This window comes from Pteronotus mesoamericanus, unplaced genomic scaffold, assembly GCF_021234165.1.
Source record: "Pteronotus mesoamericanus isolate MK-2021 breed Mesoamerican mustached bat unplaced genomic scaffold, CSHL_Meso_final contig_220, whole genome shotgun sequence".
In the NCBI taxonomy this organism is placed as follows: domain Eukaryota; kingdom Metazoa; phylum Chordata; class Mammalia; order Chiroptera; family Mormoopidae; genus Pteronotus; species Pteronotus mesoamericanus.
This window is the reverse complement of record NW_026555091.1, coordinates 2,620,538-2,636,548: the sequence shown is the minus strand read 5'-3', so window position 1 is coordinate 2,636,548 and position 16,011 is coordinate 2,620,538. Positions and strand designations below refer to the sequence as shown.

The following is a 16,011-nucleotide window of genomic DNA, read 5'->3' as shown; positions in this document are numbered from 1 at the left end:
GGTAATTACTGTATAATAAAAATATCAAGAAACTATTCTCCCTGATGATCCATGTAATTATAAAATAAGCCTGCAGGATTTTATTTTCCTCTCTGGAGGTGCTAATGAACAGAAGAAAGTGACTGAAAAAACTGTCCCTCACCTGGGCTCTTCTCAGCTCAGACCCTGATACTTTGGATCTGTAATTTCCAGTCCAGCCAGGAGGTTCCAAAGAAATCCGGGGAGCTAGCGCATGGGAGAGCAGAGCAGATGTGAGGCCGGGGCAGGACTCTGGTCATCCTGCTGGGGGACAGGCAGGGGAAGGGGGACGGCAGCGGCTCCTCAGAATGAGGATTCTAGACAGAATGTCCTAAATTGCTACTTACTGGCTTCGTTTTCTATGCATCTAAGTTGGGTGGTTGGTCAGCAGTTTAGGAGGCTAATGAGTTAGTGTGCACTCAATTCACAGAGTTGGCCATCTGTCCTGGTTTCTATTTGTCCTCTCATTCCTTTGCCTGTGTTCCCAGGCACCCTATGTGCTATGTGAGTCTTATAGTCTTGTAAGCCTCTGCTGCCTTGGCTGGGACACTAGTCACCCCGCCTCTCATCGCTCCAGGAGAACTTAGCCGAGGTCTACAGATGCAGCCATTCATTGCCTGACTTCAAGCACCACTCCTACCTGCGCCTCCTGGTTTTGGATGGGGTTGGCCATACCACCTTGGGCCTGTGCTCAGGAGCCCTGGTTACCCCAGCGGGGGTGGTCCCCTGGGCCAGGTTTGTCCTCTAGCCTGATACCTGCCCCTGTTGACCCCACCTTCCTACTGTTCTCCACTTGGCATAGAAGCCTAAGCATACTACATGGTTCAGCCCATCCTAACCCTAATAGAAAAATGATACAAGATTGAAAAAATGGGTTTTTGAAGGCAGAGACAATTCCCAGGTGGCATGCCTAATCCAGAAATCAATATCAAGATCTCAACTAGGGGTTAGAGTGGGAAAAAAAATCAGAAGGAAAAATGAAAGGAAAGGGGGAGAAAGAAATGAAATGGGAGGGTCATGCCTCGCGCCACCCCCAGTCAACTCTTGGATTCTGCTCTGGCGCTGAAAGTGTGTAACACACGCGCGCGCGCGCGCGCGCACACACACACACACACACACACACACACACACAAAGAGCAGGGGCGTGACTGTTAACATGAGCTCTTCTAAAGACCTCTCTGGTGCCTTGGGGCTCAGAGGTGGGTGGTCTCCAAGCCTCAGATGCGGAACCAGAGCTGGCAGTGTGGAAAGGGAAGCAGACGGACCTTGGATGCTGTTCGCTTTAGATCTGAAGGTCTGTCTACCCACACCCCCCTGCAGTGTCAGCGAGTGCCCCCAGTCACGCTGTCTTTAAAATCTAAACCCAGTGGCTTATAGAACAAGGATTAAGACTCCATTCACTCTAATCTGTTGCCATGACCTTATCGAGACCTGACAAATAGATTTGTTATGTAGGTTGTTTCTTGCTATGCTCTTTGGTTCAACAAAATATTAATGGGCCATCTGACCTCTGTATGTCAGACACCGTGTTGGGGGAGGTAGGATTCAGAGCTGCTCCTAAATAACTGACATCTAGGGTGCGTGTGTGTCTGTGAGTCTGTGTTTGTATCCGGGTGTGGTATGTGTTTCTGTGTGTAGGGAGACATGCATGTCGAGACAGATCATGTCTCACAGAGGTCCGAAGTGCTTGGCAGAGTGATGGGGCTGGGCTCCTAAACAGTCCTGAGGGCTTCACAAAAGGGGGCGTCGAGCTTAGAATTGGTATCAGAAGAAAAAGTATGAGAAAGGCATTTCTGCCAGAGGTAACCAGGTTCCCTTGGAATACGGTGAGATGTTCCATGCCATGTGTCACCGGGTGGGAAGGGCGGAGCAGGGGGGTGGCCGGGTCGGACTGGGAAAGGCTACAGGCCAGGTGATGAGTCTGGGTTTTACCTGCCAAAGGTGAAGATAAACTACAGGTTAAAGCAGCGCACTATGCTCCGCCCACAAGGACACTTGGTGAAGCTGTGTGTCCCATGCCCATCGGCTAATTAATTCTTGCCAGTGGAATGGAAGTCCAAGTCATGTGTCATTTCATGGTGCATGAAATTTGCCATCTCCCTTGGAAACCACTTGTTCTAGAACAAGGGACCTGCTTGCAACTGTGACATGAGGAAAAAATATAAACCTTTTATGTGTTAGACCATTAACCTTGCAGAGGTTGCAGCTGATCTGAGAGATGCAAACAGACTCTTCTTAATATTAAGGGGTTGGTTTTTACTGCTGCAGAGCCTAACCTATCCTGACTAAAATCAGCAGAAGATCATATTTAAAATCCTTTCTTCCTTCCTCTGTCCCTCCCTCTCTTCCTTCCTCCTCCTCTTCCTCTCCTCCTTCCTTTTTTCTTACTTTGTTTTACTTTTTAAGAAGTTCATACCTTTGACTTCCCTTAGACTTCACATTCACATCTGGTTAAAAGAGAACAAGAACGCTCTTTTAAACCCTCCTCGAGCTGTTGGGAGGTCCCAATGACACCGCATGAAATTGTGTTCTTGACTACCCGGCGCTGACTAGACTAAGTGAGAGATCCATCACTCTTAGGCTGCCACCGATATGGCCTAAGTGAGAAAGAACAGAACCCCGATTGCTCCTTAATGACTTCGCGGTGGCCTTGGCTGGTCTCCCTTTCTTGTCATTTAGAAAGCCTTTCGGGCACCGTGGAAGCCCATGCGTTCTCTCTCCGGACAGTGCAGAATTTCCCATTTCTGTGAATAGCCCTGCACACGGTCAGCCATTAAGCTTGTCTAAATAAAAATCAGACATGACACCAGGACGATAAAGTCAGAAGTGGAATCTTCTCTAAATACCTCATTCTACATGGCCCATGGTCTCATTGAAAGAAAAGAAATAGCTGAACTCAACGCTGCTGTTTGAGGACCCAATGTGTGTTGCAGCCACTCCGGAGAGTCCCAACCCACGGGGACCTCCCTTAGGGCTCTCAGATAATGGTGGCTTGTCACCTCTCAGTAAGCAACTACGAGAAAAGAGTGAAACTACCAGTCCCGGGGGATATCATGACTCACATTTATTGAAATCTACTCCAGGCCTCTTGCTGTTCTTCAAGTCGTCACTCACAAGCGCTCAGTCACTTCACCTTCCTGACAGCCTTCCAAAGAACAGGCCATTTTTAACATTCTTTGTTGGATGAGTAAACCAAGACACAGGCAGCAGCCAACTGCCAAGGCCACAGAGCCAGACGGCGGCGGCACTGGGACAGACTTACCCCCAGCTGTCTGGTGTTAGAGCCTGCGCCTCACTAAAATGACAAAGAATTTTTCACACCTGGGGAGGGTTAGGCTATGTCTTCTGTAGCCAGGTGGACTGACAGAGGAGCCACATTCAGTTACTCACGGCTGGGGACGTTCTTACCCGGCACATCAACAGGACATTATTTCAAGGACATTAGGGGGACATTTCGAAGCATTAATGGATGGACTCTATCCCGCTCCCTTGATAAAACCTCCGCCAGCCAGGCAGCCATCGGGCCTCGGGGGAAAATCTTCACTCTATCAATGCAGACACAGAGTAAGAAGTCAACATCGGGCTTTCAAATGCTTCTCAGAGGGTGAAGAGAAACGACCTTTTCCCTTGAGAGCGGCTGCGTGTCCTGTGCATGCAGAGCGGGGAGTCGCGGAGCAGAGGTTTGGAAGAGCAGCGCGGTCAGGCTCCTCCGGACAGAGCGAGAGGCTGAAGAACGCGGAGTGTGAGCTGGTGCAACGACCTCACACTGATGCCAGGAGGGCGGGACACTGATGAGAGGACTCTATACCCCGCCCCCCCCCACCCCAGGTTAGCACAAAAAGAGAGGGGAAGAGACAAAGCCTCCAGGTGTGAGGGCTCAGGATAAGACAGGGCTTGCTGAATAGAAGCCAAGGAATGGCTTCCCCCAGGGATTTTCCCAGCTATTGTGGTGTGAGTGTTGGAGCATCTCCCCAGGGGGGTAGAGAAAGAACCAGAGACAACCTCACTTTGTTCTCTGATGCCCAGAATTGGGAGTGAAGCCAGTTACACTTTATATTCCCCGTAAGAACACAGATGTTTAGCCAGGATTGGCAGAGGGAAGGAGAGAGCTGTGACCACCTATGTCCCTGAAGGAAGTGTGACAAAGGGACGCTGTAGCAGGAGGCAGGGCAAGCTCAACCGGGACCCGGTCGGGGCCCACACGCGGGTCGGGGCCAGGGTGACCGCCGCTGCAGGCCGGAAGCACGCTCCTCTCAGCTGATGCCTCCCCACTCTGCTCACCCCTCCGCGGCAGGCCCCTTCCTCATCCCTGCCACCCACAGGAGCAGCCTGTTGCAGGAACGTCCCCCTACAGCTTCCACGCCCGCCCTGAGTCGGGCAAGGGGAAGACCCTTCGCAGGCCGAAAAACTCTGTAATGACCGGGTAATGTACTCTGATGAACCAAGATCACGTGTCCTGCCATCACCTGCATTAGTCACACAAGGAGAAATGGAATGGACAAAGTTTTCCTTTCTGACAACGGGAGTCTATGACTTGGGAATTGTATGGCGTCCTTGTGGGGCCACCGAGCAACATCTGTGCCTTTCTCAGTGACATGGAGGGAAATTGGACACGGTGGCGCTCACCTTTGGGAGCGGATTCAGAGTGGCGTGTCAGGGCTGTGTGGCAGTAAATAGCAGGTCTACACTAATTATTTCACTGAGCAAATGAGTAGTAATTTCCTCACAAACAGCTGCAGGATTCAAGGGTGGAAAAGGAAAATGAACACAGTGAGTGGAACTAAATAGAAGAGGATAAAAATGCATAATGCAAATGCCACGCCCCCTTGTTTAACTTGCAGGAGATATACCGGAAGCCACGGGGACTGAGGGCTCCTGGGTTCCTGGAGGGGCCTCACCGACGTGGTTCTGGGGTCCAGGGTAGGAAGGGAGACAAGCAAGTCCTAAAGGGGTGTGACTAGCTAAGAGGAGGGATCCAGGAAGCAGGCAAGTGGGCAGAGAGGGGTTGAAATGACAGCCTCAGAAGGTGAAAACACTGGTACTCGGTAGGGAGAATTTCTTAGAAATAAATTACCAACCTAAATATAATGAAAACAAGCACAATAGTACTTCTTAAACTAGCTCTTGCTTAAAACCCAGCATGAGAGCATGAAAACAGGGTTGAACTGGAATATGCTTTTGTTACATTATTGGAGGAAGGGCGTGTGAAGGAAAAGGGACCGTAAGACGGCAGGCAGGGAGAGCCACCAGGGAGAGGTGCAAACTCCGTCCAGTCACCCTCAGGCATGGAGAAGCCACCATTTGCATATAAACAGCAGACTAATTGCACACCATTTGTAACTAGCCACTGAAGGAGATTCAATAAAAGATCATCATTAGGTAATATCTAGCAGTCTTGGTTCCTGTTTCTCCCCTCACCAAAGAGCTATAAAGCTGAGTTCATTTGCATTATTTTATAACTTCGGCAATTTACTAAGTGAGAGAGGTTTCCCTCCCAGTTACTTTGAATTAATTTTCTCATCATTAAGAATCAAAGATTTGGAAAAGACTGCCAGCAAAGTGAAAGGCTATTATGGATGGGCTGTTACTCCATCTTTGTCTTTAACTTGCACAGCTTTCAAAATCTTAATAAACAGCCTAAGCCTACGTCTACAAGAAGTAGAAGAACAACAACAAACAAAGCTCAGAGTGAGCAGAAGGAAGGAAATAATCAAGATCAGAGCAGAATTAAATGACATAGAGACTGAAAAAACAATTCAAAGGATCAATAAATCCAGGAGCTAGTTCTTTGAAAATATAAACAAAATTGAGAAGCCTTTTTCACACTCATTGTGAAAAAAAGAGAAAGGACCCAAATAAGCAAAATCAGAAATAAAAGAGGAGAAGTTACAACAGATACCACAGAAATAGGAAGGATTGTAAGAAATTACTACAAACAACTATATGCCAAGAAATTGGACAGCCTGGGTGAAATGGACAAATTTCGAGAAACATGCAATCTTCCAAAACTGAATAGAGAAGAAGCAGAGAGCCTGAATAGATCGATAACAACTAGTGAAATTGAAGCAGTAATCAAAAAAAATCCCAGCACACAAAAGCCCTGGACTGGATGGCTTCCCAGGGAAATTTTACCAAACATTTAAAGAAGAACTAACTCCTACCCTGCTCAAACTATTCCAAAAAAATTCAAGAAGAGGGAAGACTCCCAAACTCTTTTTATGAGGCCAGTATTATCCTAATTCCAAAACCAGGTAAAGGCACAGCAAAGAGAGAAAACTACAGGCCAATATCGCTGATGAACATTCATGCTAAAATCCTCAACAAAATACTGGCAAACCGCATCCAGCAATACATTAAAAAGATCATACACCATGATCAAGTGGGATTCATCCCAGGGATGCAAGGATGGTACAGTATTTGCAAATCAATAAACATGATACATCACAGAAACAAAATGAAAGACAAAAATCATGTGATCATATCTATAATTGCAGAAAAAGCATTTGATAAAATACAGTACCCATTTATGATAAAAACACTCAGCAAAGTGGGACTAGAGGGAACATACCTCAAGATAATAAAGGTCATATACGAGAAACCAACATCATATTCAATGGGCAAAAACTAAAATCTTTCCCCCTAAGATCAGGAACAAGACAAGTGTGTCTGCTTTCATCACTTCTATTCAACAGAGTATTGGAAGTTCTAGCCACAGCGATCAGACCACAAAAAGAAATAAAAGGCATCCAAATTAGAAAGGAGGAAGTAAAACTGTCATTATTTGCAGATGACATGATAGTGTATATAGAAAACCCTATAGGCTCCACCAAAAAACTACTCAACCTGATATCTACTCAATATGCCTAATGCCTGTTATGCATATTGAAAGAGCAGATGAAGACAGAGTTGGATTAAGTGGTAAGGGGAGAGGCACACTCTATGATGCTACTGAACTCAGAGGAGGAATAAGTCAAGGGGGACTTCATGGAGGAAGCAATCCAAACAGAGACTTAAAGAGTGAGTAGAACTTAGAATAACACAGATGAAGATGGAAAGCAATTGCAGATGGAAGGACACTCCATAAGTTGTGAGAATTAAATGAGATACTTCACAGAGGTCATTTGGAAGGATCCCTGTCACCAAGAAAGCCCACAGCAAATGAGGTGTGTGGCTATTGTTGTTGCTATTAGTTCTGCTGCTTTTACTGCTGTTTCCATTTTTATTTTTATGATATTTTTACTGCTTTTGGCAAAGGCAGCAGGGATTAAAAGGACATGCTTGGAAGATAGTAAACACGCTTGGAAGGTAGCAAACAAACCCAGTTCTGACTTTCTTCTTGAGAAGCTTGTGGGATTAAAGCATCACAGTGAACAAGGTTTTTTATTTATTTATTTTTATTTTTTATTTTTATCAGAACTGTTTCTGTCTGAACAGTGCATCAGAACTGCTTACGCCCCAAGGGAGCTCTGGGAAAAAGTTGGTCTAAGACATTTAAGCTAGGTTTCCAGAAACACCACCTCTGACTACTGTGTAACTAAAAATTGCTCCTTTCAGTTGAGGCTTGCATCTCAGAAAATAAAATGGAAAATTGTCAGCTTTTGGCCTGCTCTCTTTCTGCCTCTCTCCTCAGCCAAGTGGCCCACTTGTTTGACTGCCAACGTACCAATAGGAATGAGATGAGTGAGATGAGGTGATTCCCGCTAGTGCTCAGAGACGCTGCTGCTAGGATGGAGTACAAACACTAGTAGAGAGCAGGGGAGGGATTTGTTTGTCCAAATATTCAAAATATCCCTCCAGGAGCTGTATTTTTGAAAAATGACAAACGGGGTTTCAGTAGGGAGTGAGTACCGCCTGTCTCAGAACCACCGCGTTACTGCTGATCGTCATTGCCTTTGCAATGACCAGTCTCTCTTCACCCTGTTTGCTGTCACCTTCCGTAAGCATCAAAGAGGCTGCGGAGGCAGAGTGTCTGAGAGCAGCCTGCTGCTTCTGGGAGCGCGCAGTCTGCTCTCCAAGGCAGAATCTCTGGGTCTGTGGGCAGATTTTAGAGACAGGCGTATTCAGTCAACAGGTTAATGACAACCAACTCTGATTTCAGTGCGCATTTTCTGTTGTGGCCCCCGACAGCTGGGCTGCGCCTGTGCATGCCTCAGGAGGGGGTTCCAAGGGACAGGGTCCTGTGCAGCCAGCCTAAGTGACTTATTTGGGCTATGCTTTGCTGCAGCGTGTCTTGGTCCTTGAGGAGCAGGGAGGCGGGCTCTGGGGACGGTCCCCTGCTGAAAGTTTTATTCTGAGTGTTCTCACGGAATCAAAGCTCCAGTAGAGAGGTGGATGTTACAGCAATTCTACTGCACCTTGGGTAAAAACCAAGTCATTTCCAGAACACCAAGAGGGTTGTTAAAAAAAAAAAACTGCTAGAATTCTTCTTGGAGTATTTTCCTTTTGGGTATAAAGGAGCAGCCTGAAACCTGAGAATTATTGCAATGACCGAGGCTGCCAATGGGCAGCGTGCGAAGCAACCTGAGGCCCCACGCATCCCGATGCAGGGAGCAGGGGGCTGTTGTTTTCCAGGTGCCCGGTTTGGCCCTGACCACTGTCTGGTTGCAGAAAAAGGAACAACAGCATTAGCTTCATGAGAAAGATTTCCTCCATGCAGCCCCCGCCTCCATTCAGGCTGAAAACTCACCGAACTCTGATTCCTTTATTTGTTCCAGGGCACTTGTTGCAAACAGCCACACCACCGGCTACAGCCCAAGAATCTATTCCTTATTGATGCCCAGTCCAAAGAATCAATAATCCCGGGACTATGTGTCTCCCGGCATTTCCTGTCCTGGGGGCGGGGGGTAAGATTATTGCCCCTCTCCTATTCCTAGCAAAACCTCACAACAATAACCCATACAAGACAGACATTTCAAGTACAACTATAGGATTAATAAACAAACTTTCACCTAAGGAAAAGAGAAAAAATTGTAAAAATCATCCATGCCTATTCACACAGTTCAGCAGCAGCAGGAAGAATACCTGTATCCACAGCAAACTACCATACAGGTCCTTCCCTGCTCTGCAGAACTTGTTGCTCTAGCTTATTGGTTTGGTTATTATTCATTCTTTTAAGTAAGGAAAATAACCTGGCACTATTTACAACACTGGCTATTTATACTTTAAAGGGGCCTCTTCCGTTGCCCCTGCCCCATTGTCGAAGGTCTGCGTTGGCAGTGGCTGGCGGGACGCTTACCTTGAAGGAGGAGTAGAAGGAGCCCCACTCCTCTTCTGCTACCACTTCCGTGAAAGTTGTGGGGCGGCAGGTGGCTGCAGGAGAACCCAGCGCCTGCCCGGTCCCGTTGGCCTCGGGGCTGCCCTCGGTGAGGTTGTCCGGCATGGCTTGGGTGGGGTTGAGCCTGGCTGTCCGCGCGTGCTGCCAAGAAGAGTCCGGCTCTTCCCGAGAGCCGGGCAGCAGCCGCACCGCCTCTGCCTCCCGAGGTTTCTGGCTGCTGCTCGGCTGCACAGAGGCACCGAGCCCCCCCGAACCCCCCTCACTGAAGAGCTCTGCCTGGTGGCAGCAGGATCCACGTGCTGCTCTCTCCTCAGCAGCTCTGATCCGGGTGCAGGCACAGCCTCAGACCCCGCAGTCCAGCCCAGAGCCCCGGCCTCACCCCGGGAGCAGGTCAGAGCCACCTGCCGCCATGCACGGGGCTCTCCGGACAGGCCTCCCTGCCCAGATGTGCTTTTCCTTCCCCAGTGGACCCCTCCCACACCTCTTTGCGCTACAGTTCCAGCAATATAGGAATTTGGGCTAATCAGCAGGTTGATTAATTCAGGTCAGGCTTGCACATCTGAAATCCAATCATAATCATGCGTTTGTTTCCGCTGAGGGTGCCTCCTGACTTGATAAAATCCTCACCCACCTATTTACTTAGTAGCCTGCACGTTATTTCAGCACACGTGGGCAAACAGCACATTTGTATTTCATACCCGGGATTCCGCCATAGGTTTGCACAGGGCGGCTCTCTGAAAAGTGTGGGGTCTGTTGGTTAATAAGCCACGACCCCTTGTCCTGATGGGGTTTGTGCCCTGGGGAGCACTCTGGGCAGCCGCGTGGTCCTTCATTTGATATCTAAAACCTCTCCGGGACGTAGGCGGGCAGGGCGTCTGTGCGGTCTCCTTTTACACCAGAGAAGTCTGGCTCCTGGAGGTGGCGTGACTCGTCCCAGAGCTGGTGATGGAAATGAGATGATACCCCACGTCTTCAGAAAGTCCTAGACCGTGGTGCTTTTCCTGGGATGTGCACCGAGTTGCACGAAATCCCAAATGCCTCTGTCGGCGTGAAGTCAACCTGAGTGGCAGGCGGGTGTTAAACAGTGGGCACGCAGCTGCCTGCATGGCCACCGAGCACGGCACTGGCCACTTACACTGAAAACGCTCTGTGAAGCCGAGTATGCACAGCCCCCGGTTAATGACACCTGGTCTAACAGGTAGCAGGTGTAGTGATGATCATAAAAGACTAGCTGTCATGAAGTTTCCCGGGGAAGCTTTAGCATAATCCATGAAGCCCAGGAAGCACCAGTGTGTGAGAGAGGAGAAGATAATGTCTATAATGAAGTGGCAGCAAACAGGAGGAAGCTGTCCAGGAAACCATGGGAGCTGTAGGCTCTTAGAGAAAGGGTCAAAACAGGACAACTCTACAGTAAAATGAGCAAAAAATATTCCCACTGGCAAATGACCATGAAAAGTGCTCCATAACATTTTTTTTAAGGATAAAGAAAAGCAAGTTAAAACAACAGGACAGAATTTCTACCTATCAGTGTAGTAAAACTAGGGTGTGGCCACCCCAAGCCTTGACAAGGATGGCAATAAATGGGTGCAGTTTTCCACTTCCGGTGTGAGAGTTAGGTCACGTGGTCACCCCGCAGAGCAGCTTGGCAGGGTTGGTAGAGATAAAATTACCTGTCTTGTGACGCATCATTCCATTTCCCAATGGTGGTAATTTCCCATCTCTTTGTCTGGGTTACTTATGTATGTTCAATTTAGGATAATGTAGTGCATTGCACTACACGCTCAACATGCAAGCGTTTGTTTCTTTTTTGTAGATATATTTTACTTCAGTACAAGTTTATAAAACAAAATCTGTGAGTAATTTCTGGGAGAGAGCAGGTGGTGGTTAGGTCATATTGTGGTGAGGTGGAGAGAGGGAAAATGGTAAAGCCATGGATGGGGAATAGGTGTAGAGAGAACTTTCTGGATGTGCTGTTTTCTCTCCATTCATGGTCCAGGTGGTCATTTCTTTACCTGTGGCCCAAGAGAAACATTTATGTATATATTTGTATAAGGAGACACACAGAAAGTTGCTTTTGCAACATTGTTCTAGAGACGAAACCGAAGCAACTAAAATATTTATGGTGACAATATCAACAAGATGCTCCCACCGGGAAATGGCCCACATACCCATCGAGAGTAGACTGAGTAATACATTTCCAAGGAGTCACACGATGAAATAGTGTGAGAAGGAATGGTCTGCAGCAAATAATATTCACAGTGGAGTACTACACAGCACTTAAAAGGGTCGTAGGCAAAATGACAAACTTTAACATGGTGCGGCGGTCAATTTTATGTGTCAACTTGACTGGACAGCACATTGTGCAGACACTTTCTCAAGCATTATTCTTGTGTGTCCATGAGGATGATTTTATTATTATCATTATTATTATTATTGTTTAGGCTGTTTATAGTTGTCCCAATTTTTTCCCCCTTTACTCCCTCTACCCAACCTGCCCCCACCTCCATAGTTAATCTATACACTGTTGTCCATTTCTGTGGGACCTTCGCTTTTGTTCTCTGACTAATCCCTTCACCCTCCTTCAAACAGTCCCTGCATGAGGCCATTTTCGGATGAGATTATCTTTTGAATCAGTAGACTGAGTAAAGCAGATTGGCCTGCCTATTGTGGGTGATGTTCATCCAATCATTGAAGCTCTGAATAGAAGACAAAAGCTGATCCTCCTGCAAAGAGGAGGCCACTCATCCTGCTGACTACTTTGAGCTGGGACTTTGATCTCTTAGCTCTTTGCGGGGGCTCTCAAGCCTGACAGCGTTTGGACTGGAACGACACAAGAGTTTCCTTGGTTTTCCAGCTTGCTGACTAAGGATCTTGGGACTTATCTGCCTCTATAGTTACGTGAGCCAATTTCTAGTACCTATCTATCCATCCACCCATCGATCCATCCATCCTAGTGGTTCTGTTTCTCTGGAAAACCCCAACCAATACACAGGGCATCAAGTTCCCTACCTGAATTCATCCCTAGAGATTCCACAAAAATGAACGAGGTATTGACGGATCCCAGGAGGAAGGACGGCCATACACTACTGCAGTGATGGTAATTGGTACAAATACTTTGGAAGACTTCTTGGCAGTATTACCTAAAGCTGAACATATGCATATTCTGTGACCCAGCAGTTTCTCTGCTCAGAATATTTGCATATATGTAAAGACAAGCCGAGCACTTCTGTTTGTAATCGCCCCCCTCGTTGGTAACTACCTACGTGCTCATTAACAGTGAAATGGATAAAGAAATTGTGATACAGTCATATGATGCAAAACATACACTGCTGAGAATGCATGATCTACCATTACAGGTAACAACATGCAGAAATCTGGTAAGTCATACATTTTGAATCACAGAAGGGTTAGACACCCAAGAATGTGCGGTGATTGATTTCACTCATGTAAAATAAAAGCTTAAAAACGCTTAGGTCAGTAATGACTGTGATGGGCTTGACTTTTACTATAATTCGTTCAGATTTTGCTTTTCTTCTCCTGCTTTGCACTTGCTATATTTGGTCAGTTCAAGGTCTCACATCTCTACATTTCTGATGAAACTGTGTGACATGTTGACAAAGTCTGCATGTTGCATGTTCCCCGCTCACCGAGACAGGGGTTCCCCCTCCTGTCTGCACACTGGAAAAACCTGCGGTGCTCTGAAAGAACACTGATGCCTGGGGCTCACCGCCCAAAGTTCTCATTAGATTATTCTGGAAGCAGCCTGGAGCCGCGGATTTTTGAAGCTCCCCAGGTGATTCCAATGCGAGCTCAGGGACGAGAAACCCTGTCCTAGGAGTGCAGCCTTCTCCAGGCCCCCACGCCCAGCCTGCAGTCTCCATGCTGGGGCCGCCGTCCTGTCCTGTCCTCCTTGTCCGGTTTGCCAGCCCGGCACACCTGGAGCTGCTCCTGGCACACCTGCGACCCAGCGCCAGCCCCGCGTCATTGCTGCGCTCTCCTTTCTCAAGACCCAGTTTGAGCCACTGGGCACCCGTAGTCTCAAGCCACGCAGAGTGGGAGGGAACGTCTTCATTTCTTTATGTTGGGGCCACCAGCCTTTCCTTTTCCTTCTCAGGAACAGGAAGTCATAGTTAACGTCCATTTTGGAGACGTCCAGACCTGCAATTGCACCCACCACCTGTCCGGGACTGTTGCTCTCCTTAAAAACTATCCAACTACAGCCTGAAAGGAGAACTTCAGGTAAGGAAGGGAGCCTGGATTACTAAAGTCCAGCCCCGCCGGCTTGATTTTCTTTGCTCTTGGGGGTTCAGGAATTCATCCTGCTTTCCTGACCTCAGGGAATTCAATGGTAGGATGATTGCTTGTCCATTAATGTTCATGTCTTCCCCTTCTTCTTATAGTTATGACTATTTTTTGAACATGTGCAGATTGTTCTGGGCTCTTCATTTAGTCTCCAAATTTCCAAAGGGCAGGAGCTACCCCTTTCTTCTTTGTATCCTCCGACCACGTTGAACTTGATACCTCAGCCCTGGGAATCTGGAGACCTTGAACTGTGTCTTTCTGTCTTGGAAGGAAGCTCACTGCAATTAACCATAGTTCCCCAGCTGACTCGGATCAGACTCAGGGTTCCCCCCTGGGGGTCGCCGGTGCCCATGACAAGGCCATACCCAGACCCTCCGACTCCCTTTCTATGCCTCATGATTGTTTAGCGAAACTGTTTAGTCCCCACTGGTTGGTAGGAACAGAATGCCGGGTAAACACACTTAGGTTAAGATTCTGCCCTTCCCCTCAGCCTGAGCCAGTTTACAGCCCTTCACTGGAGGAGGCTGGCTGCTCGGAAATCACCCCCCACCCCCAGTCCCAGGCTTGACGCTCCCCTCCGCACCTGCTCCTGTCCAGCCTCACGACCCCCGTTTTGCCTGACCCTTGACATGTCTGCAGAGACCCCGGCGGAACATTCTCCCTGTGGCCCGGGTGCCTCTCCTCTTGCAACAGTCCTTTCAAACGAACAGTCTCGTCCTGCCGGAGTCCCGAGTTGTTTGCCAACACCTCTAACCTGCTCAAAGACTCGAGTGATACAGATGTGAACAATGGCATCGGTCATCAAAATCCATTTACGCAATTGCTCTGTGAGGAATGCATGATGTCTGGTGCCACAGGGACGCTCATGGTTTGGTTGGAGAGGAGATGCGGGCACGCTCAGGGTGAATCACACAAGGGGGGGATTAACCTCTGAGTGCCTATCAGTGTTCTGAGATCGGAGAGGAGAAGATCGTGGCTTTGAAGTTTTAGTGGAGGTGTGGGGTGGTTCATTGCTTGGAAGGAAGTGCGCTCCTTTTCTTCTTCCACCAGCGTGGAGAAGGGTCAGTACGTGTGGGGTTAGGGTGACGGAAGCTAATTTCCTCTGGGGGATTTCGATCCGTTGATACCAGGATGCGCGAGCGCCTGCCGAGATGACCTTGCAGGTGCTAGTAAACCCTCCACCTCGGGAATTCTCTCTCCGAGGAATGAGCTGGCGGCCTGGCTGGTGCTAGTGATAGTGCCTTACGCGTCCTCTAAGTCGGGAACCTCACGGGGTGCACTTGGACGTCGGTGTACCTCTTTTAGAATCTGTGGGGAATTGGATGGGTCGCAGGAGTTGTGGTGACGCACGCAGAGGGAGACAGGACCTGGGGGAGGGAAACGGGGGAGGGGTTCCATCCAATCACTGTGCTGTGTGTGGGACGGAGTCGCAACATTTATTCCCAAAATGTTTGCGTGGGTGCAAGAGTCCCCCTTTTAAAGGTGCAGAGAGCTCTTGACAAAGGAGAGTTTTCAAGCAGAGAAACACAATTAGAAACAATCATGGACCCCCACGCCTTTAGCTGACTTTCTGTCGTCCTTTTATTTTTGCCCCACGTTTTGATGTGGTGCTAGGGGCTTGCTCTAAATCATTCCTATGAAATAATAGTAGCCTCTGAGAGAAAATTGCTTTCTTTGAAGGCAGAGAGAAATCCTTGGGATCCTGGAAAAAAGATAAGTGCCGTATTACATCTGGTAATTGCTTGCTCTAATAGGTATGAGGGGTTGCGCATGTTACAGTGATTTACGAGATAAAGTCCCCAAAGAAATGGAACGCAGTGTTCCATTTTAAAGAGGACACAAGAAGAAATATGATTTAGTAGTCCGTGGGTTTAGAAGTGTATTGTTCTGATTTTAACAGGAAAACTTGCCTACTCTAAGTAAATACCTGAGCAGGCAAAGGCATGGTTATGTTAATTGCTAATGTATTCCTCAGTCCCGCCTGAGATCAGACTATGCACAGGGATTTGCAATATCCTTTTTAAGCACATATATTGTAGGCTTTTATATCAAAAAAATATACTGGTTATTTCTAGTGTCTCTTGTAATGCTAATAGGTAATGCTGCCATGATTTATTCAGTTATCCCCATATAATTGAGATTGAAGTGGTCTGGTTTTTTGAAAACTGTGCATTTGAACACTCATTTCTAAGCCTTTTTCTTGTAATTTCCTCAAAAGGTTTTCTTGAGGCACAGTTGCTGCTGCTTCATCTATTCCTTCTTGCTTTAATTTTGCTGTACTTTATCAGAACCTTTGGATTAAATGCTTAATACTTATTTTCATCCTTTTATGTTTAAGGCAATGAATTTTCCTCTGAATATGCTTTTAGCAATGTCATTTAGATTCTGATTCCTATTACTATTTTTTTCATTATGTT

At 47.5% G+C, this 16,011-nt stretch overlaps 1 protein-coding gene across 2 annotated transcripts in view; it reads right to left on the bottom strand.

Moving 5' to 3' along the window:
* The window catches only part of NPSR1 (neuropeptide S receptor 1), a 98,925-nt gene extending 89,528 nt beyond the window's left edge, over positions 1-9,397 (bottom strand). For both annotated transcript variants that reach the window (XM_054571266.1, XM_054571267.1), the window contains exon 1: positions 9,254-9,397. In XM_054571266.1, the coding sequence (XP_054427241.1) occupies positions 9,254-9,397 (144 nt within the window). The remainder of the gene's footprint in view (positions 1-9,253) is intronic.
* Positions 9,398-16,011: the final 6,614 nt, after the last annotated feature.